Source organism: Malus sylvestris, chromosome 3, assembly GCF_916048215.2.
Source record: "Malus sylvestris chromosome 3, drMalSylv7.2, whole genome shotgun sequence".
Taxonomy (NCBI): domain Eukaryota; kingdom Viridiplantae; phylum Streptophyta; class Magnoliopsida; order Rosales; family Rosaceae; genus Malus; species Malus sylvestris.
The window spans coordinates 9,142,442-9,161,130 of NC_062262.1; the positions used below are offsets into that span (position 1 = coordinate 9,142,442).

The 18,689-nt window shown below is 38.2% G+C and overlaps 2 protein-coding genes across 4 annotated transcripts; both read right to left on the reverse strand.

The window, feature by feature from the left end:
* Nucleotides 1-3,780: 3,780 nt before the first annotated feature.
* Nucleotides 3,781-14,130, reverse strand: LOC126617254 (putative pentatricopeptide repeat-containing protein At1g12700, mitochondrial). Of its 3 annotated transcripts, none has more exons than XM_050285279.1 (2): nt 14,078-14,130; nt 3,781-5,813 (listed from the first exon to the last, which is right to left on the reverse strand). In XM_050285279.1, the coding sequence occupies exon 2, from the start codon at nt 5,746-5,748 to the stop codon at nt 3,916-3,918; it is 1,833 nt and encodes a 610-aa protein (XP_050141236.1). In that variant the 5' UTR covers nt 5,749-5,813; nt 14,078-14,130; the 3' UTR covers nt 3,781-3,915. The 3 variants fall into 3 exon arrangements, with proteins under 3 accessions (XP_050141236.1, XP_050141238.1, XP_050141237.1); XM_050285281.1 differs by lacking the exon at nt 14,078-14,130 and adding an exon at nt 13,937-14,068 and having other exon boundaries at nt 3,781-5,547; XM_050285280.1 differs by lacking the exon at nt 14,078-14,130 and having other exon boundaries at nt 3,781-5,547; nt 5,673-5,909.
* Nucleotides 12,115-14,012, reverse strand: LOC126617253 (pentatricopeptide repeat-containing protein At1g63330-like). Its single transcript, XM_050285278.1, has one exon. The coding sequence runs from the start codon at nt 14,010-14,012 to the stop codon at nt 12,180-12,182; it is 1,833 nt and encodes a 610-aa protein (XP_050141235.1). The 3' UTR covers nt 12,115-12,179.
* Nucleotides 14,131-18,689: the final 4,559 nt, after the last annotated feature.

The following is an 18,689-nucleotide window of genomic DNA, read 5'->3' on the forward strand; positions in this document are numbered from 1 at the left end:
TTTGACCATCCGTCGACAGACACCTTATTGCTTGACATCTGGTTGACGCTTCCCCATCCATTCGATGGATCCAATCCCTTCTCATAATGGCATTATATGCACTCAGTGCATTGATGATGACAAAAGTGACAAAAAGAGTCTTACCTGCTGCCATGACAAGAAGGGTCACATCTCTAATGGGCTGGGCCTTAGTTCTTTCAAACACATAAAGAGGAGTTGGATTTGGCCTTATCTCTTTCTCGTCTAATTTCATTCTTCTAAATGTGCTCCAAAATAGAACGTCTGTGCTGCTTCCCCCCATCTATCATTATCCTTTTCACTCTTGAATTGGCAACACGTAGCGTCACAACTAATGCGTCATTGTGAAGGAATTGAATTCATTCGAGGTCTTTTTGGCTAAAGGAGATGACTCCGAGATTATCTAATGCTTTAGACGCTTCATGGGCTGATGTTATGTTATGTACGCGTCTGGACTTCTCGGCCTCCCGTCTTTGCGACTGATAACGTGTTTCATGTCCCTCAGGGGGTTGGGGTCCACCATGTATGACATTGATATCCAACAACTTCTCATATGCTCCAATGTTTCCTATTACTGCTTGAATTCCTTCATCATTCTTGTGTTCATCTCTTGATTCTACGCGGTATTCCCATTCTTCAGCATAGCTTCCACTTGGTTCCTTAGGCTTCGACAATCATCAGTGGCATGACCAAAGTCGTTGTGATGAGTGCACATCTTGTTCATGTCTCGCTTCTCTAGCGACGTTCGAATTGGGGCCGGTGCACAAAAGATTCCTTTTCCCTTGTTCTCGTGAAATTTTTTGCCCAGGCTCACCGGCAGCTTAGTGTTTGGGCGATCAAGTATATATCTTTCATTAAACCCATCATTCGAATCACGTGAGAATCTTCTTTCTTGCCTTGGTTGAGCCGTGGGTTTCAAGGTAAGCGCGGTAGTGTTCGATGGAGATGCAACAATAGTCGCGGTGGCCCGCTTTGATTGGATAAGTTCATCTTCCTCTAGTCTAATGATTCCATCAGCTCGGGCCATCACCTCCCTCATATCCAGTAGTGGTGTCTTGATTAACGACTTACGCATCTTCGTTCTAGGCAACACCCCTTCTCGGAATGCCAAAGTGGCAGTGTGAAAGTCACATTCTTCTAGGGTAGACATCTCTTCCGTGAACCTAGTCATGTAGCTCTTGAGGCTCTCGCCTACATTTTGTTTGGTGCAGAACAAGATCATAACATCTTTTATTGGCCTCCGATTACAGACATATTGAGATATGAACGCTTAACAAAGATCTGTGAAACTTCCGATAAACCTCGATTTCAGTTGTCTGAACCACGTTAAAGATGATCCCGAAAGACTTGAAAGGAACAACTTGCATAGGAGGGCCTCATCGTCTTCTTCAAGCGCCATATGCTGTTGAAAATGGTAAATGTGTTCGACAGGATCAGTCGTGCCTTCAAATAGCCTAAACTTTGGTTGGATGAACTTGTCAGGTTTTTTAGCTTTTAGGATGTCCTCTATGAACAGCGATTTGCGAATTCCTCTGGTCATTTCTAAGGCAAGCTCCGCTGGGGTTTGTGGCTTGTATCCCTTCACAATCTTCTCAATTTGTTCTTGCAAATCAACATCTTTTACCTTTTTCGATCCTTTTCCCCTGTAGCCCCCTTCGTCCTGATTTTTCATCACTTCCACACGGTTACTGGATGGCGCGCTACTAGAGTTACCTTCCTTATCTTCCTCTTCTGCACGTTGTCTCTTGGTGCCTGTTACATCTTCTACAGCATTTCTCGCTTCAGCCTTCTTCAATGCTCATTTGCTGTCTTTTTTGTTTCACGCAATTCCCTCGTTAACCTTCTAAATTGTTCCATGGCAAGACTGGGTTCACTATTTTAGGATTGAGACCTAGCATGTACCGATCGAGTCCCTGCGTCTTCAGAAGGATTTGGAACTTCTTGTGTGGATCCAGTCATGTTTGTAGTTTGATTTTGTTTTGTATTTCCACAGACGGCTCCAACTGTTGGAGTAAGATTTCCTATAAGAAGAAATACCTCCACAGATTTGTTGACCGCAATCCTCACGTTCGTTGAATCCTTTTTCGAGATGTCCCAAAATAATCTTCCTCTGCAGCTCAAGTCAGTCGATTGGTTTCTATTCTTTGGATTCTCTCGGGTTCTCTTCACGTACCTTGTTCTTTGGCTCCACTCCATATTTATAGGATTGCATGCCTGGAGAACAAGTACCACGATCTCTCTTCCTTTCCCACTTCCTTAGTGGTCCTCCGTAATATGACTGCATGCTTCGGGAACAAGTACCACTTCATATTTTCCTTTCCCACTTCCTCAATGATCATCCGTAATATGACTGCATGCTTCAGGAACAAGCACCACGTCATATTTTCCTTTCCTACTTCCTCAGTGATCCTCCGTAGTGGAGGCGGTTACCTGGACACGTGCGCCTGCCTGTTTCTCGTGGGCTCTCCTTACGGTTTACCTTGCATAACACCATCCCTGGGTGACTTGGATTGGCCCATGAGTCGAAACCGGATTTTATCTTCCCACAGTTCCTATGGTAATTAGCGAAAATTCAATATGCAATTCAGCAAAACCCCACAAAATTTATCACTCAATTGTTCAGTTGCACTACCAAAACAAGCAAACCCAATTTCAATGTTCACTCAATTGTTCAGTTGACCCATGTTTTGATTGAAAAGGACAACGGAAGGCAGCTGATGCGTTTGAAGCATTTCGTCGAATTCGCTGAAGGCATCCACAAGGTTTGTGACTTTCACAAGCTGATGCAATTGGGTGTTTGTAGAACTGGAGGATGTCGTATGTACTAAAAATACAAAAACTCCATTGTGCTGGGAAGCAATAATGAAAGAAACATCCATTCATATAAGCTTTCTAGACCAGACATCATCTCGGCCGACATTGCTTGCTTTATTTCATCCCCTGCAAAGCAGTTGTTAACTTGTTATTGAGAAAATAAGCTACTTATACTTGAAGGAAGTGCTCGTTTTCGCCATTTTGACGAATATCATAATCCATGGCTGGCGAATGCTGCGAGTATCCAAAACTCAAATCGATCCGCAAGTTCTCCATTTTCATCCGCAAACGATATGATCTTCCATATCATGGACGTCGTCATCATATATCACACTAAAATCTTTATAATTTTCTGAGTTCCTATTTCCACGAGAACTTAGAAATGGGTACTCCTGCAAAATATCATATTGACATCAACGGTACACATGTTACGTGTCTCCTGAGCCCAATGCTATTCATGTTTCACTTCGTGCAAAGGGATCATAACATACTTTTTAACAATATTATTAAAATCACACAAAACATGTACCTTCACATCAGCGTCCAAGACAATACATCGTCTACTGGCAACATTGTTTGCTGAATTTCATCCCCTGCAAAACAGTTGGTATCGAGAAAACTAGCAACACCCTTAAATTCTTCCATCAAGATGAGAAATTAATTATTCAGAACATGTTTGAATGTAAAAACCAGTCTTATTCTCGCTATGCACCTAAGGGCAAGCCTTGGCACAACGGAAAGGGTTGCTCTTTTGTGACCGAAAAGGTTACGAGCATGAGTCGTGTAAACAACCTATTTGCAAAACAAAAGTCTGCGTACAATAGACATTTTCACCCCTGGGCAAAGCAGGGAGCCTTATTAGCTTGAGGTCACCCTTTAATTCTTGATATGCACCTCCACTAACATGAGTGTAATAAAAATAAAATTAAAAAAAGAAGAAGCAGGGGGTCTGTAATTTTCTTAAGCTACAATGTATGCATAGTATTATAATGCATTTATGGGATTGAAAGGTGCAACACTTTCAAATTAACAATAATCATTACAAGGATCCGTTTTAACTTTGCAAGATAGAAATTAACTTCATTACGATCTTTCTATCAATGGCAACAAAGCAGGATCTACTTTATCTTTAGACAACAAATCAATTATCAATTCCGTAGTTGACGCATCTGCAGAAAAACCCTTCCCCACCATTTGTTGAATAAGTCCCATCGCTTCTGATGGCTCATTGTTATTGAAAAAGCCTCGAATGATTATGTTATAGGTCCAACCATTTGGAGAACAACCTTTCTCTTTCATTTCGTTAAGTAATTTTACAGCTTCGTTTGTTAGCCCTCCGTTGCACAATCCACCAATCATTATGTTATACGTCCTGGTATTAGGTTGAACACCTCTTGAAGATAAATTTCGAAAGAGATCCCTTGCAGAGTCAACTTTCCCACCAATGCACAATCCTTCAATAAGAATAGCGTAAATCACAATATCTGGCTCTAACTTCTTACCTTCCATTTCTCTTAACAATTGTATTGCCTCGGGAAATTGTTTGTTTTTACACAGGCCATCCAATAAAACAGCATAGGTTTGAACATTTGGAAGCTGCCCACTAGCTTGCATCTGAGAGAACAACTTTTGTGCATCTTGTACTCTCCCTACTTTGCAAAAACCGTCCATGAGAATGGTATAAGTAATGACATTCAGAGCGACTCTGCAACTAGATATTTCCTCAAAAAGCAACACCGCCTCATCTATCCTTCTGTGCTTACAATATCTGTTTATCAGTATGTTGTAACTATAAGCATTAACTGTGTAGCCCTTTCTGAGCATTAGTTCCAAAACCTTTTTCGCCTCACGCATTTCTCCTCGCAAGCAATAACCATCCATAAGAGAATTATAAGTAACAGCGTCAGGCTCAATATCTCTTTGCGTCATCATTTCGACCATGCTTTTTGCTTTCCCGACCAAGCCCTCCTTACAAAGGGTGTCTACCAAGACAGTGAAGGTTCGCAGATTTGGAAAAATACCTTTGCTCACCATTTCATTAAACAATCTCGCAGCTTCTTTCCACTCCCCTAATTTGCATACTCCATGAATCAAAGAATTATAGGTAATTATGTCGGGGTCAATACATTTACTCATCATTTCAGAGAAAAGGTTCATCGCATCAACCACCATAGTATCCTTACAAAGACTGTCGATGATCGTGCTGTAAATGACAATGTTAGGCTTGCAACCTCCTTCTTCCATTTTCCTAAGTAGTTGAATAGCTTCAGTGTTGTTACCTTTCATGCAAAGGCCCTTTACTAGTGTGCCAAAAGTAACCACATTGGGATTACAATTACCACTCTCCATCAGTTTATTCAGAATCCCGACAGCATCAGCCTCTCTATTCTGAAGAAGGTATCCGTTGATTAGAGTGGTGAAGGTCGCCACATTCGGTTCAAAACCAAGTTTGAGGAATTTTCCCAAGAAAGATAAACCAAATTCCATTTGGTTGAGATGGGAAAAGCAATTAATGATGATGCTTAGAGTATAAACATCAGGACGAATTCCCGACAGCTCCATTTGGTCATTCAGCGAGATGACTGCCGAATAATGTTTCAACTTGGCGACTTGAGTCAAGACTTGATTGAATCGGCCGACGGAAGGCAGAGGACGCATTTGAAGCATTTCGTCGAACACATGGAGTGCATCGTCAAGATTAGTTACTTTGACAAGCTGGCGCAATTGGGTGTTGGTATATTTGGTTGGATAAGAAGGTCGACAGTGAAACGGAGCCAAGTAAACGTTGAAGAATAGAAAAAGAGAAGATTTATGAAGAAAACAAGGCACAGGCGACATACCTCTCAGTCTGCTGTCGATGCCATAACCAACATTCAATGAAGAAGAAATTGTCGTCGCCCGCATCATCTTCAACATCTGCCGGTTAATCAGTAGGAAGATGACGAATTGGTTGTGCGTATCGGACCCTTTTTCCCGATGAGGTTTGGGGTTGGTTTGGGCAAATTTTCATAAATAAATGATGGTATGCATTTTCAACGAAAACAAGTTTTGGTTCTTTTTGACAATTTAGTCAAGTCAACAACCAGACTTTAGGGTCTGTTTGGTAGGTTGACTGAAATTGGCCTTAAAAATTGATTGAGTTGGCAAAGATTGGTAAGATAATCTTATAGGTTAGATAATCCATTTTATTGTGGATTTCTAACCCATAATGTCCAGTCATGTTCATCTTACAATTTTACACAACAAATCATGTAGTAGACTTAAGTCCATTTTAATTAGTCATAACTTATTCCAACCATCCAACAAACAAGTTTTATTGCTAATGTGTGACCATTTCTTAACTTTCCTTAAAAGTCACGTTTTTAGGGAAATATAGGATCTATATGGAAAGAATCATCTTCGGATCCCTTTCACCAAATCTTTCTCATCAAACAATTTGGACCCTTGAAATTTAATTCAACGACTAAAGTTTTTATAACTTTTAAAGTGGGCACTTGTTTTTAGCCGTTGAATCAAATTTTTAAAGCTCAGTTTAATTGATGAAGGATGATATGGTGGAAGGGATCCGGAGAGGATCCCTTTCCAATCAATATATCGTTAAGATTTTCCTAACAGAAAGTAATGCTTCAATTTGTGATTGAGATGCATGCCACTTAGTCAATATCTACGCTTGATATGCAGTTACTATATAGTCGTTAAAGGATCAACGAATGCAAGATTAAAACTTCAAAGTAGTTAGAGGAGTCTCTGTTAAGCCCATCCAGTATTGTAAGGTCAACAACTTGAGAGGCTCGAGCCATAATAAGTGCGGTTACAATTGGTGGGCTACAGGCATGGGCACATGGCGCTGTGACTTAGAAGTCCAATGCATCATCCGGCCTCTAGAAAAATCATGCAACCAGAAAGCTTGTGGGTTATAACATTCAAATTTGGGTTTTGCGCCATTCAAGAGAATTGTCAAAAGGGCGATCTGGAAATCATCTGAGGATGGCTCTGAACTCTGACCTGAGTACGACTATTTCTATTCCGGACCAGCATACTAACCCAAGTATGTTATACTACACTTATGCCACAAAATTCAGATTTGGAGTGATTTATCTGCACCATGTTGTAAACTCTGCATTGGATTTCAAACCATCAAGAAAAAAGAAAAACATAACAGAAACAACACACCACGTCCGAATTTTTTCATCTAAGCAAACATCAGTCGGATGAAATCCAGCAGCATTTTCAGGGATAACGAGGCGATTCTTCATGTGCGGGTTCCATAAATTCTTGATCTCGTTGTAAAGTCTTCTGGCCAATAGAGAGGATACAATATCCCGCTGAAAAGTTAGTTTTGGATATAAGAAAGTTAAAATTAAAGAGAGTAAAAGACTTGTTGCAGGAATAGAGTGACAGAATGACCACACAACTCAGTTATCTGGCAAACCCATTCAATCTATGAGTAACAAAACTATTATTTCCAACAACGTCTTCTTTTAATTGGCATCTCTGGGCTTCCTCACATTGGCAGCCCAATATTCAAATATTAACCCAAACAACACCCATTTTCAAAAAATAAAAATCAAAGTCAAAGCATACATTTTTTTCTTTGATGTTCTCTCCTTCCATCAAGTTTGTCGTATTTCCTTTCAAATTCTTCATGATTTAATAGAAATATAAATCAAAATCAAAAGAACATATGAGAATTTGAGAAACTTCTTGTTCATTTATGCTAGGTGCCGTCAATTTGTGTAAGAGACCAAACATCTCTTCTCTGTTAGGTACTAAGAGTGCAGTACCATTTGGAGGGGGCGTGTACTCATTAGTTTAAGTTCTCTCATTCTCCTTCATATTTGGTATGTTTACTTATAATAATGGGAATTTTAACGAAAAGCTCCCAGTACTGTTCACTTTAACGAAAAACCACATTTTTACACTAAAAAGTCAATCCTAGTACTATTCACTTTACCCTTTATTTTGTTCTTATCATTAAAACTCAAAGTTTTCAATCTATTTTAATTAGTTTTCCTTATAATATATGGATGCAGAGCTATGTGGCCTTAAATGATTTTGAAGGAGTAAAAAGAGTCCTAGAGAAAATGGAAACACAAGACGTAGAAAAATGCAGTTGGTCAACATATAGTAAGCTGGCTGCCATCTATGTAAACGTGGAGCCTTTTGACAAGACAGAGCAAGCCCTCAAAAAGTCGGAAGAAATGATGAAACCCTAAAGCAACGCGAGTCATACCATTTTTTTATTAGCATCCATGCCTGCACTTCTAATCTAGGTGAGGTCAAAGGGTGTGGAAAATATTCAAATAATCTTTCCCCGCTACAAACAATATATGTTATCTTGTAATGCTTCAGGTCCTCTGTAGGCTAAACCATATTTGAGGGATTGAAAGAAGTGTTTGAGGAATGGGAGTCCATCTGCTTAAGACTTACATAGCTATAAGAAAATTATATCCTGAGATGCGCCAACGATGGCACATCAAATTTTTTCTTTGAGTTGATAAAATAAAAACTCATAAATCAATTGAACTTTGCACATCACACCAACATGGTTTGTGGGGAGTGAGATTGAAACACTTGCTTTTAGTCTAAGTTTATTTTTAATCTTTGTTTTAAGTAAAGTCAGTTATTATTGTGAATAAAGTAATAATTGTCTCACCCGAGGTTTTGCCTAGTAACCGGGCCAATCCTGCCTAATCAGCAGTGATTCCCGCGTCAAACAATCAAATTGACTCAAAAAGAAACTAGAACTTGATTTGGACGAATTTGAAAGTGTTTATGACTCCAAATCAATATCCATTTGTCAAAAAGAATTTATTCTCTATGAGAGCATCTTAGGATTTTAGCAAGAATAGAACGCAAGAGAAAGATTGTGTGATAGTAGTGGTTTGATTATTTGGAGTGGGTTTATTGATACATTTTAGTTTTATTGTTAATTTTAGGCTTTTTAACCAAAATGGTTCATGAGATTTGCATAATACATCACTTTGGTCCTTAAGATTGAAAATCAATAGAAATGGTCCTTGTGATTGTCCACCATCCATTATTATGGTCATTCCGTTAAAAACTCTATTAAGTGTCCTGGAGCTCTTGGCTGGAAGTGTGGGCAATTTCAAAGCTTCATAACTCAATCGATTCTTAACCAAATTTGGCCCATAATATATCAAAATGAAGATAGGAAAGTGTAGAATAAGATTATACTCATTTGGAATCCCAATGGTTGCCGGAGATGGGCGGAAAATAACCTGAAAGATGATTGGTCTGGGGGAAAACTAGAAAACTCACCGGAAACTTGGTAAACTTTAAACGTTCATAACTTCTTCAATACTCAACGAAATTGAGTGATTCAAAAATGAAAATCATACTTCTCAACGAGACAAAGAGAATGGTACCTTTCTTGATGGCTAATTTTTTGTGGTTTGGCTGAAAAACAGCTCGAAAGTGGCTAACTTGAGACCAAGATAGCCACTTTCAAGTTGTTTTTCGGCCAAACCAAGGCGATTTAGCATCTAGAAAGGTACCATTCTCTTTGTCTCATTGATAAGTATGATTTTCATTTTTGAATCACTCGATTTTGTTGAGTATTGAAGAAGTTATGAACGTTTAAAGTTTACTTAGTTTCCAGCGAGTTTTCCAGTTTTCCCGTGGACCAATCACCTTTCAAGCTATTTTCTGGCCATCTCCGACAACAATTAGGCTTCCAAATAGGTATAATCTTGTTCTACACTTTCATATCTTCATTTTGATATATTATGGGTCGAATTTGGTTAAGAAACAATTGAGTTACGAAGCTTTGAAAATTGTCCAAACTTTCGGCCAAGAGCTCCTGAACACTTAACGGAAGGACCAAAATAATGGATGGTGGACAATCTCATGGACCATTTCTATTGATTTTCAATCTTAGGGACGAAAGTGATGTGTTATGCAAATCTCAGGGACCATTTTGGCTAAAAAGCCTTAATTTTTTCTTGTACTTTATGATAATTATGCAATAAGATAAAAAAGACACTTCACATTTAAAATTTAAGTTAGATGTAGAAAGATGTTATATGAGTTCAAATAAAATTTCCCTTAAGTCTACATTTAAGTGGATTTTTGAAAAAAGTTATAAAAAGTGACATTTATGAAATTAAGTGTTAAATTTTAGTTATTATTGATAAAAATTCTATGGGCACACGACGCTCTGACTCAAAACTCCAATACACCATCCAACCTCCAAAAAGATTATACAACTAGAAAGCTTATGGATTATAACTTATAACATTCAAACCTAGGCTTTGCGCCATTCAAGAGAATTGTCAAAAGGGGATCTGGAAATCATATGAGGGTAGCTCTGAACTCCGACTTGAGTACGACTATTTCTATTCTAGACCAACATACTAACCCAAGTATGTTCCACAACACTTATGCCACAAAATTCAGATTTTGAGGGGTTTATCTACACCATGTAAACTCTGCATTGGATTTCAACCATCAAGAAAAGAGAAAAACATAACAGAAACAACACCCCACGTCCGAATTTTTTGATCTAAACAAACATCAGTCGGATGAAATCCAGCAGCATTTTCGGGATAACGAGGTGATTCTTCTTGTGCGGGTTCCATAAATTATTGATCTCGTTGTCAAGTCTTCCGGACAATAGAAGGGATACAATATCCCACCCCAAAAGTTAGTTTTGGATATAAGAAAGTGAAAAAGAAAATGAAAAAGAAAAAGAAGAAAAGAAAAGAAAAAAGGATGTGGAAGCCTAAATGATGTTAAGCTCGGCCGGCTTATCCTCAGAAAAACATAGACAATGGATTGTTTCAGTGACATATCTAATCAAACTGAATAGGATTTAAAGAGGTTTCACGGTTATTCACATCAATTCAGTAGGCAGGAACAACACGAAAGCATGATAGGCGTATTTCAAATGAGGGATACGTGTACCATCAAGTCAAAGTCGTATCCGTTCACCATGATATGTATCCGACCAGTATCCGAGAGTACCTGACAAGTATCATATCCGACAAAGTATCGGATACGGCCGTGCATCAGTTAATTCTGGAAAAACAAAGGCTACTATGGTAATTAGTGAAAATTCTATACGCAATTCAGCAAAACCCCACAAAATTTATCACTCAATTGTTCAGTTTACCCATGTTTTGATTGAAAAGGACAACGGAAGGCAGCTGATGCTTTTGAAGCATTGCGTCGAATTCGCTGAAGGCATCCACAATATTTGTGACTTTCACAAGCTGATGCAATTGGGTGTTTGTAGATCTGGAGGATGTCGTACGTACTAAAACTACAAAAACTCCATTCCTGGGAAGCAATAATGAAAGAAACCTCCATTCATATAAGCTTTCTAGACCAGACATCATCTCGGCCGACATTGCTTGCTTTATTTCATCCCCTGCAAAGCAGTTGTTAACTTGTTATTGAGAAAATAAGTAACATACTTATCCTTGAAGGAAGTGCTCGTTTTCGCCATTTTGACGAATATCATAATCCATGGCTGGCGAATGCTGCGAGTAACCAAAACTCAAATCGATCCGCAAGTTCTCCATTTTCATCCGCAAACGATATGATCTTCCATATCATGGACGTCGTCATCCTATATCACACTAAAATCTTTATAATTTTCTGAGTCCTATTTCCACGAGAACTTAGAAATGGGTGCTCCTGCAAAATATCATATTGACATCAAGGGTACACATGTTAAGTGTCTCCTGAGCCCAATGCTATTCATGTTTCACTTCGTGCAAAGGGATCATAACATACTTTTTAACAATATTATTAAACTCACACAAAACATGTACCTTCACATCAGCGTCCAAGACAAGACATCGTCTCCTGGCAACATTGTTTGCTGAATTTCATCCCCTGCAAAACAGTTGGTATCGAGAAAACTAGCAACACCCTTAAAGTCTTCCATCAAGATGAGAAATTAATTATTCAGAAAATGTTTGAATGTAAAAACCAGTCTTATTCTCGCCATGCACCTAAGGGCAAGCCCTGGCGCAACGGAAAGGGTTGCTCTTTTGTGACCGAAAAGGTTACGAGCTTGAGTCGTGTAAACAGCTTCTTTGCAAAACAAAAATTTGCGTATGATAGACATTGTCACCCTTGGGCAAAGCAGGGAGCCTTGTTAGCTTGAGGTCACCCTTTAATTCTTGATATGCACCTCCACTAACATGAGCGTAATAAAAAAAAAAAGAAAAAAAGCAGGGTGTCTGTAATTTTCTTAAGCTACAATGTATGCATAGTATTATAATGCATTTCTGGGATTGAAAGGTGCAACACTTTCAAAATTAACAATAATCATTAGAAGGATCTGTTTCAACTTTACAAGATAGAAATTAACTTCATTACGATCTGTCTATCAATGGCAACAAAGCAGGATCTACTTTATCTTTAGACAACAAATCAATTATCAATTCCGTAGTTGACGCATCTTCAGAAAAACCCTTCCCCACCATTTGTTGAATAAGTCCCATCGCTTCCGATGGCTCATTGTTATTGAAAAGGCCTCGGATGATTATGTTATAGGTACAACCATCTGGATAACAACCTTTCTCTTCCATTTCTTTAAGTAATTTTATCGCTTCGTTTGTTAGCCCTCCGTTGCAAAATCCACCAATCATTATGTTATATGTCTTGGTATTAGGTTGAAGACCTCTTGATGATAAACTGCGAAAGAGATCCCTTGCAGATTCAACTTTCCCACCAATGCACAATCCTCCAATTAGAATAGCGTAAATCACAATATTTGGCTCTAACTTCTTACTCTCCATATCTCTTAACAATTGTGTTGCCTCAGGAAATTGTTGGTTTTTACACAGGCCACCCAATAAAACAGCATAGGTTTGAACATCTGGAAAATGGCCGCAAGCATGCATCTGAGAGAACAACTTTTGTGCATCTTGTGTTCTCCCTACTTTGCAAAAACCGTCCATGAGAGTGGTGTAAATAACGACATTTGGAATGACTCTGCTACTAGAAATTTCCTCAAAAAGTAACACCGCCTCATCTATCCTTTTATGCTTACAATAGCCATTTATCAATATGTTGTAACTATAAGCATCAACAATAGATCCCTTGCTAAGCATTAGTTCCAAAACCTTTTTTGCCTCATCCATTTCCCCTCGCAAGCAATAACCATCCATGAGCGAATTATAAGTAACTGTGTCAGGCTCAATACCTCTTTGAGTCATCAATTCGACAATGCTTTTTGCTTCCCCAACCAAGCCCTCTTTACAACGGGTGTCTACCAAGATATTGAAGGTGTGCAGAGTTGGAAATATACCTTTGCTCACCATTTCATTAAACAATCTCATAGCTTCTTTCGACCCCCATAATTTGCATACTCCATGAATCAAAGAAGTATATGTAATGACATCGGGGTCAATACCTTTACTCATCATTTCAGAGAAGAGGTTCATCGCATCAACAAGCATAGTGTCCTTACAAAGACTGTCGATGATTGTGTTGTAGACAACTATGTCAGGCTTGCAACCTGCTTCTTCCATCTTCTTAAGCAATTGTATAGATCCAGTGTTGTTACCTTTCATGCAAAGGCCCTTTATTAGTGTGCCGAAAGTAACCACATTGGGCTTACAAGTACCACTCTCCATCATTTTATTCAGAATCCCAACAGCATCGGCCTCTCTATTCTGAAGAAGGAATCCGTGGATTAGAGTGGTGAAGGTCGCAACATTCGGTTCAAAACCAAGTTTGAAGAATTTTCCCAAGACAGACAAACCAAACCCCATTTGGTTCAACTGAGAAAAGCAATTAATGATAATGTTTAGAGTGTAAGCATCAGGACCAATTCCCAACAGGCCCATTTGGTCATTCAGCGAGATGACTGCCGAATAATGTTTCAACTTGGCGACTTGAGTCAAGACTTGAGTGAAACGGACGACGGAAGGCAGAGGACGCATTTGAAGCATTTCGTCGAGCATAAGGAGTGCATCCTCAAGATTAGTTACTTTAATAAGCTGACGCAATTGGGTGTTTGTAGATTTGGTTGGATAAGAAGGTCGAGAGTGAAACGGAGCCAAGTAAACGTTGAAGAATAGAAAAAGAGAAGATTTATGAACAAAACAAGGCACAGGCGACATACCTCTCAGTCTGCTGGCGATGCCATAACCAACATTCAATGAAGAAGAAATTGTCGTCGCCCGCATCATCTTCAACATCTGCCGGTTAATCAGTAGGAATATGACGAGTTGGTTGTGCGTATCGGACCCTTTTTCCCGATGAGGTTTGCGGTTGGTTTGGGCAAATTTTCATAAATAAATGATGGTACGCATTTTCAACGAAAACAATTTTTGGATCTTTTTGACAATTTAGTCAAATCAACAACCAGACTTTGGGGTCCGTTTGGTAGGTTGACCGAAACTGGCCGTACAAATCGATTGAATTGGCAGGTAAGATAAAATTTGTAACTCATGTACAAGAATAAGTTAAATAATCTATTTTATTGTGGATTTTTAACTTATCATGTTCGGTTATGTTTATCTTACAATTTGACACAACAAACCATGTAGTAAACTTAAATCCATTTTAATTAGTCACAATTTATCCCAATCAACCAATAAACAAGTTTTATTGCTAATGTGTGACCATTTCTTAACTTTCCTTAAAAGTCATGTTTTTAGGGAAATATAGGATCAATATGGTAAGAATCCTTTCCGAATCTCTTCCACCAAATCATTCCCATCAAACAATTTGGACCTTTGAATTTTGATTTAACGACTGAAATTATTATAATTTTTAAAGTAGACTCTTGTTTTTAGTTGTTGGATTAAATTTCAAGAACTCAGATGATTTGATATGAAAGATTTGGTGGAAGGGATCCGAAGAGATTCCCTTTCCAATCAATATATCGTTAAGATTTTCCTAACAAAATGTAATGCTTCAATTTGTGATCGAGATGCATGTCACTTGGTCAATACCTACTCTATATGCAGTTAATATACAGTCATTAAAGGACCGACGAATGCAAGTCTAAAACTTCAAAGTAGTTAGAGGAGTCTCTGTTAAGCCCATCTAATATTGTAAGGTCAACAACTTGAGAGGCTTGAGCCATAATAAGCATGGACTCCAGTATTTATCATTAATAGTCAAAATTTAATATTTAATTTCATAAATGTCATTTTTTTAATAAAAAAAAAGAATTCAAATATAGGAGAAAACTCATGTAAATAGATTTAAATACCCTCAAAATTCAAAACCCATTTACACATAAAAGGGGAGGTAAATGGAATTCTGATGGGAGTTGTAAGGAAGCAAACTCAACCCTCCAAAATTTGAGCTCTTCTTACTCCGAGAAGAATAGAATTGCACCTCATCTCCCGTCCCTTGTCCTTATGGCTCCCTTCACATTTAGTTTCATCCACCCTTGCTCGCCAAGTAGAGGAAGGGTTTCTCAAAGTTGTAGTTGCTGTTTGCTGATATCTCATACTACTGCAGATTCTTCTTTCTGTGGAAGGTAACCTGCTTGGCTTTAACCTGCCTGTTCTTCACATCAACCTTGTTGCCACAGAGAACAATAGGGATGTTCTCGCACACACTGAAATACTAACCTGAGGAACCAAGTATACCAAACCATCACCAACTAATGTAAAAAGAAAAGAAATAAAACATTAGACTTGACACAAAAATAATTTAGCTAACTCACCAGCAGAGATCACGGTGCCATGTAGGGACATTCTTGTATGTCGACGAGAAATTTTTAATTGACGGAAACACGGGTAGTACACTACGTGTTTTTATGTAAATAGTAGAAAATTATATTTTTTAAGTTATTAACTTTTTGACACACATATCCCATTATTTATGTAATGACATGTAATGTACCATCCTGTGTGACAGTTTTACTGGAAAAAAAACTCTCTATGTCGACCTAGCGGTATCGTCAAACATGATGATTGCACATTGCCCATGAATGCTGCATATTTCAATGAAGAATTTTAGGTGTTCATTAGGAGGCATCCACCATGATTGTTTAGTTTTACTCACTCCACTGGTTCTTCGTTGGCCTCCTGGAAATCATGCATCCAACTGAAGGTGTTGTGAATTAAAGCCATAGGATCTGCACAAAACTTTTCCCATACCGAGCTGTCTCTTGCCTTCCAGAGGAGGGCATTTAAGCTTTTGGTTGCTTGAATACCAAAGGAGGGTATGTAAGTTTATTTAAGTGGATTTTTTTTGTTATTTTTGAAAGAAGTTATAAAAAGTGACATTTATGAAATTAGGTGTTAAATTTTAGTTATTATTGATAAAAGCTCCACGGGCACATGATGCTTTGACTCAAAAGTCCAATACACCATCCGACATCCAGAAAGATTATACAACCAGAAAGCTTGTGGATTATAACTTATAACATTCAAACCTGGGCTTTGCTCCATTCAAGAGAATAACAAAAAATTCAGTCGCACCAAGTCGGAGTTCAGAGCTACCCTCATATGATTTCCAGACCCTTAACAATTCTCATATGATTTCTAGGCGCCAATTCAGAGCTACCCACATATGATTTCAAGAGAAAGCTTGTGGATTACCCCATAAAATTTATCACTCAATTGTTCAGTCGCACCACCAAAACAAGCGAACCCAATTTCAATGTTCACTCAATTGTTCAGTTGACCCATGTTTTGATTAAAAAGGACAACGGAAGGCAGCTGATGCGTTTGAAGCATTTCGTCGAATTCGCTGAAGGCATCCACAATATTTGTGACTTTCACAAGCTGATGCAATTGGGTGTTTGTAGATCTGGAGGATGTCGTACGTACTAAAACTACAAAAACTCCTTTGTACTGGGAAGCAATAATGAAAGAAACATCCATTCATATAAGCTTTCTAGACCATACATCATCTCGGCCGACATTGCTTGCTTTAGAGGGGTCTACTCAATTGAGATTTTAAGAGATTTTAATTCTTTTAATGAATCTAGGGGTATTCAATTAAGATTTTAAGTGATTCTCTGAAATTCTAGGTGTATTCAATTAGAATTTTAAAATGGTTTATTAAAATCCTTAGAAATCCAGGTGTATTCAATTAAGATTTTAAAGAAGTTTATAACATTCCAGGTGTATTCAATTAGAAATTGATTTTAAAGAATTTGAGAAAGTTAAGGAATTAGAGGGAATTAGAGAGATTTCGTAGTGTATTTTAAGTATCCACAAATCTCACATCTTCCCATGAGATTTCGTGGGAATTGAATCAAAATTTTAAATAAAATCTCTACAAATCAATTAAACTCCATAAAAATCCATGGATTTATAAATCCATTAAAATCTCTCACATTCTCAATTGAATACACCCCCCTTATTTCATCCCCTGCAAAACAGTTGTTATTGCTGTTCTAAAAATCTCCGTCTAGGCCCGCCTAGGTTTTAGGCGGCTGGCCACCGTCCCCGATAAATGTTTAGGCGTTTGAAAATTAACAATAGGCGCATAGACCTGCTGGCGCCCGCCTAGGCATCTGCCTAGCCCTTCAAGACTTCCTAAACACCCGTCTAAGTCGTGACTTACTTTGATAAAAAATAGATAACTTCAATTTTGCATTTTATTTTATAGTTTCAATACTTCATTATGTTTCAATACTTCATAATATATATGTCATTATATTTTATAGTTTATGACAAAATTATATATATTCAAGTATAAACAGACATTTATTTATACGAAATATAATAGATTTATTTAAATCCGTCTAGTCCACCTAGGCTCCGCCTAACCGCCTAGGCGTTAGGCCCTAGCTTGCCGCCCGATTAGCACCTAGCGTTTTTTAGAACCTTCGTTGTTATTGAGAAAATAAGCAACATACTTATACTTGAAGTAAGTGCTCGTTTTCGCCATTTTGACGAATATCATAATCCATGCCTGGCGAATGCTGCAAGTAACCAAAACTCAAATTGATCCGCAAGTTCTCCATTTTCATCCTCAAACAATATCACCTTCCATATCATGGACATCGTCATCATATATCACACTAAAAATCTTTATAATTTTCTGAGTCCCTATTTCCACGAGAACTTAAAAATGGATGCTCCTGCAAAATGGAGTAGGATTCTCTACCCTCATATTCTCATCCCCTTCCATCCCCTTCTCTCACACATTGTTTTTTGTCTAAATATCTCTTTAAAAAAATCAATATAAAATGTTGACATGGCTTAACCGTGACAGTTCAAATAATAGGGAGACGGAAGGGTAGAGAGATTAGGAGGGTAGAGAATCCTACTCCCTACATCATATTGACATCAACGGTACACATGTTAAGTGTCTCCTGAGCCCAATGCTATTCATGTTTCACTTCGTGCAAAGGGATCATAACATACTTTTCAACAATATTATTAAACTCACACAAAACATGTACCGTCAAATCAGTGTCCAAGACAAGACATCGTCTCCTGGCAACATTGTTTGCTGAATTTCATCCCCTGCAAAACAGTTGGTATCGAGGAAACTAGCAACACCCTTAAAGTCTTCCATCAAGGTGAGAAGTTAATTATTTAGAACACGTTTGAATGTAAAAACCAGTCGTATTCTCGCTTTGCACCTAAGGGCAAGTCTTGGCGCAATAGAAAGGGTTACTCTTTTGTGACAAAAAAGGTTACAAGCTTGAGTCATGTAAACAACCTCTTTGCAAAACAAAAGCCTGCGTACGATAGACATTTTCACCCCCGGACAAAGTAGGGAGCCTTGTTAGCTTGAGGTCACCCTTTAATTCTCGATATGCACCTCCACTAACATGAGTGTAATAAAAATAAAATTAAAAAAAATAAAAAAAATAGCAGGGGGTCTGTAATTTTCTTAAGCTACAATGTATGCATAGTATTATAATGCATTTATGGGATTGAAAGGTGCAACAC

Bases quoted from the DNA above. Each gene is read 5' to 3' on its own strand.
- LOC126617253 (XM_050285278.1), bottom strand. From the start codon at position 14,012: ATGTTGAAGATGATGCGGGCGACGACAATTTCTTCTTCATTGAATGTT.
- LOC126617254 (XM_050285279.1), bottom strand. From the start codon at position 5,748: ATGTTGAAGATGATGCGGGCGACGACAATTTCTTCTTCATTGAATGTT.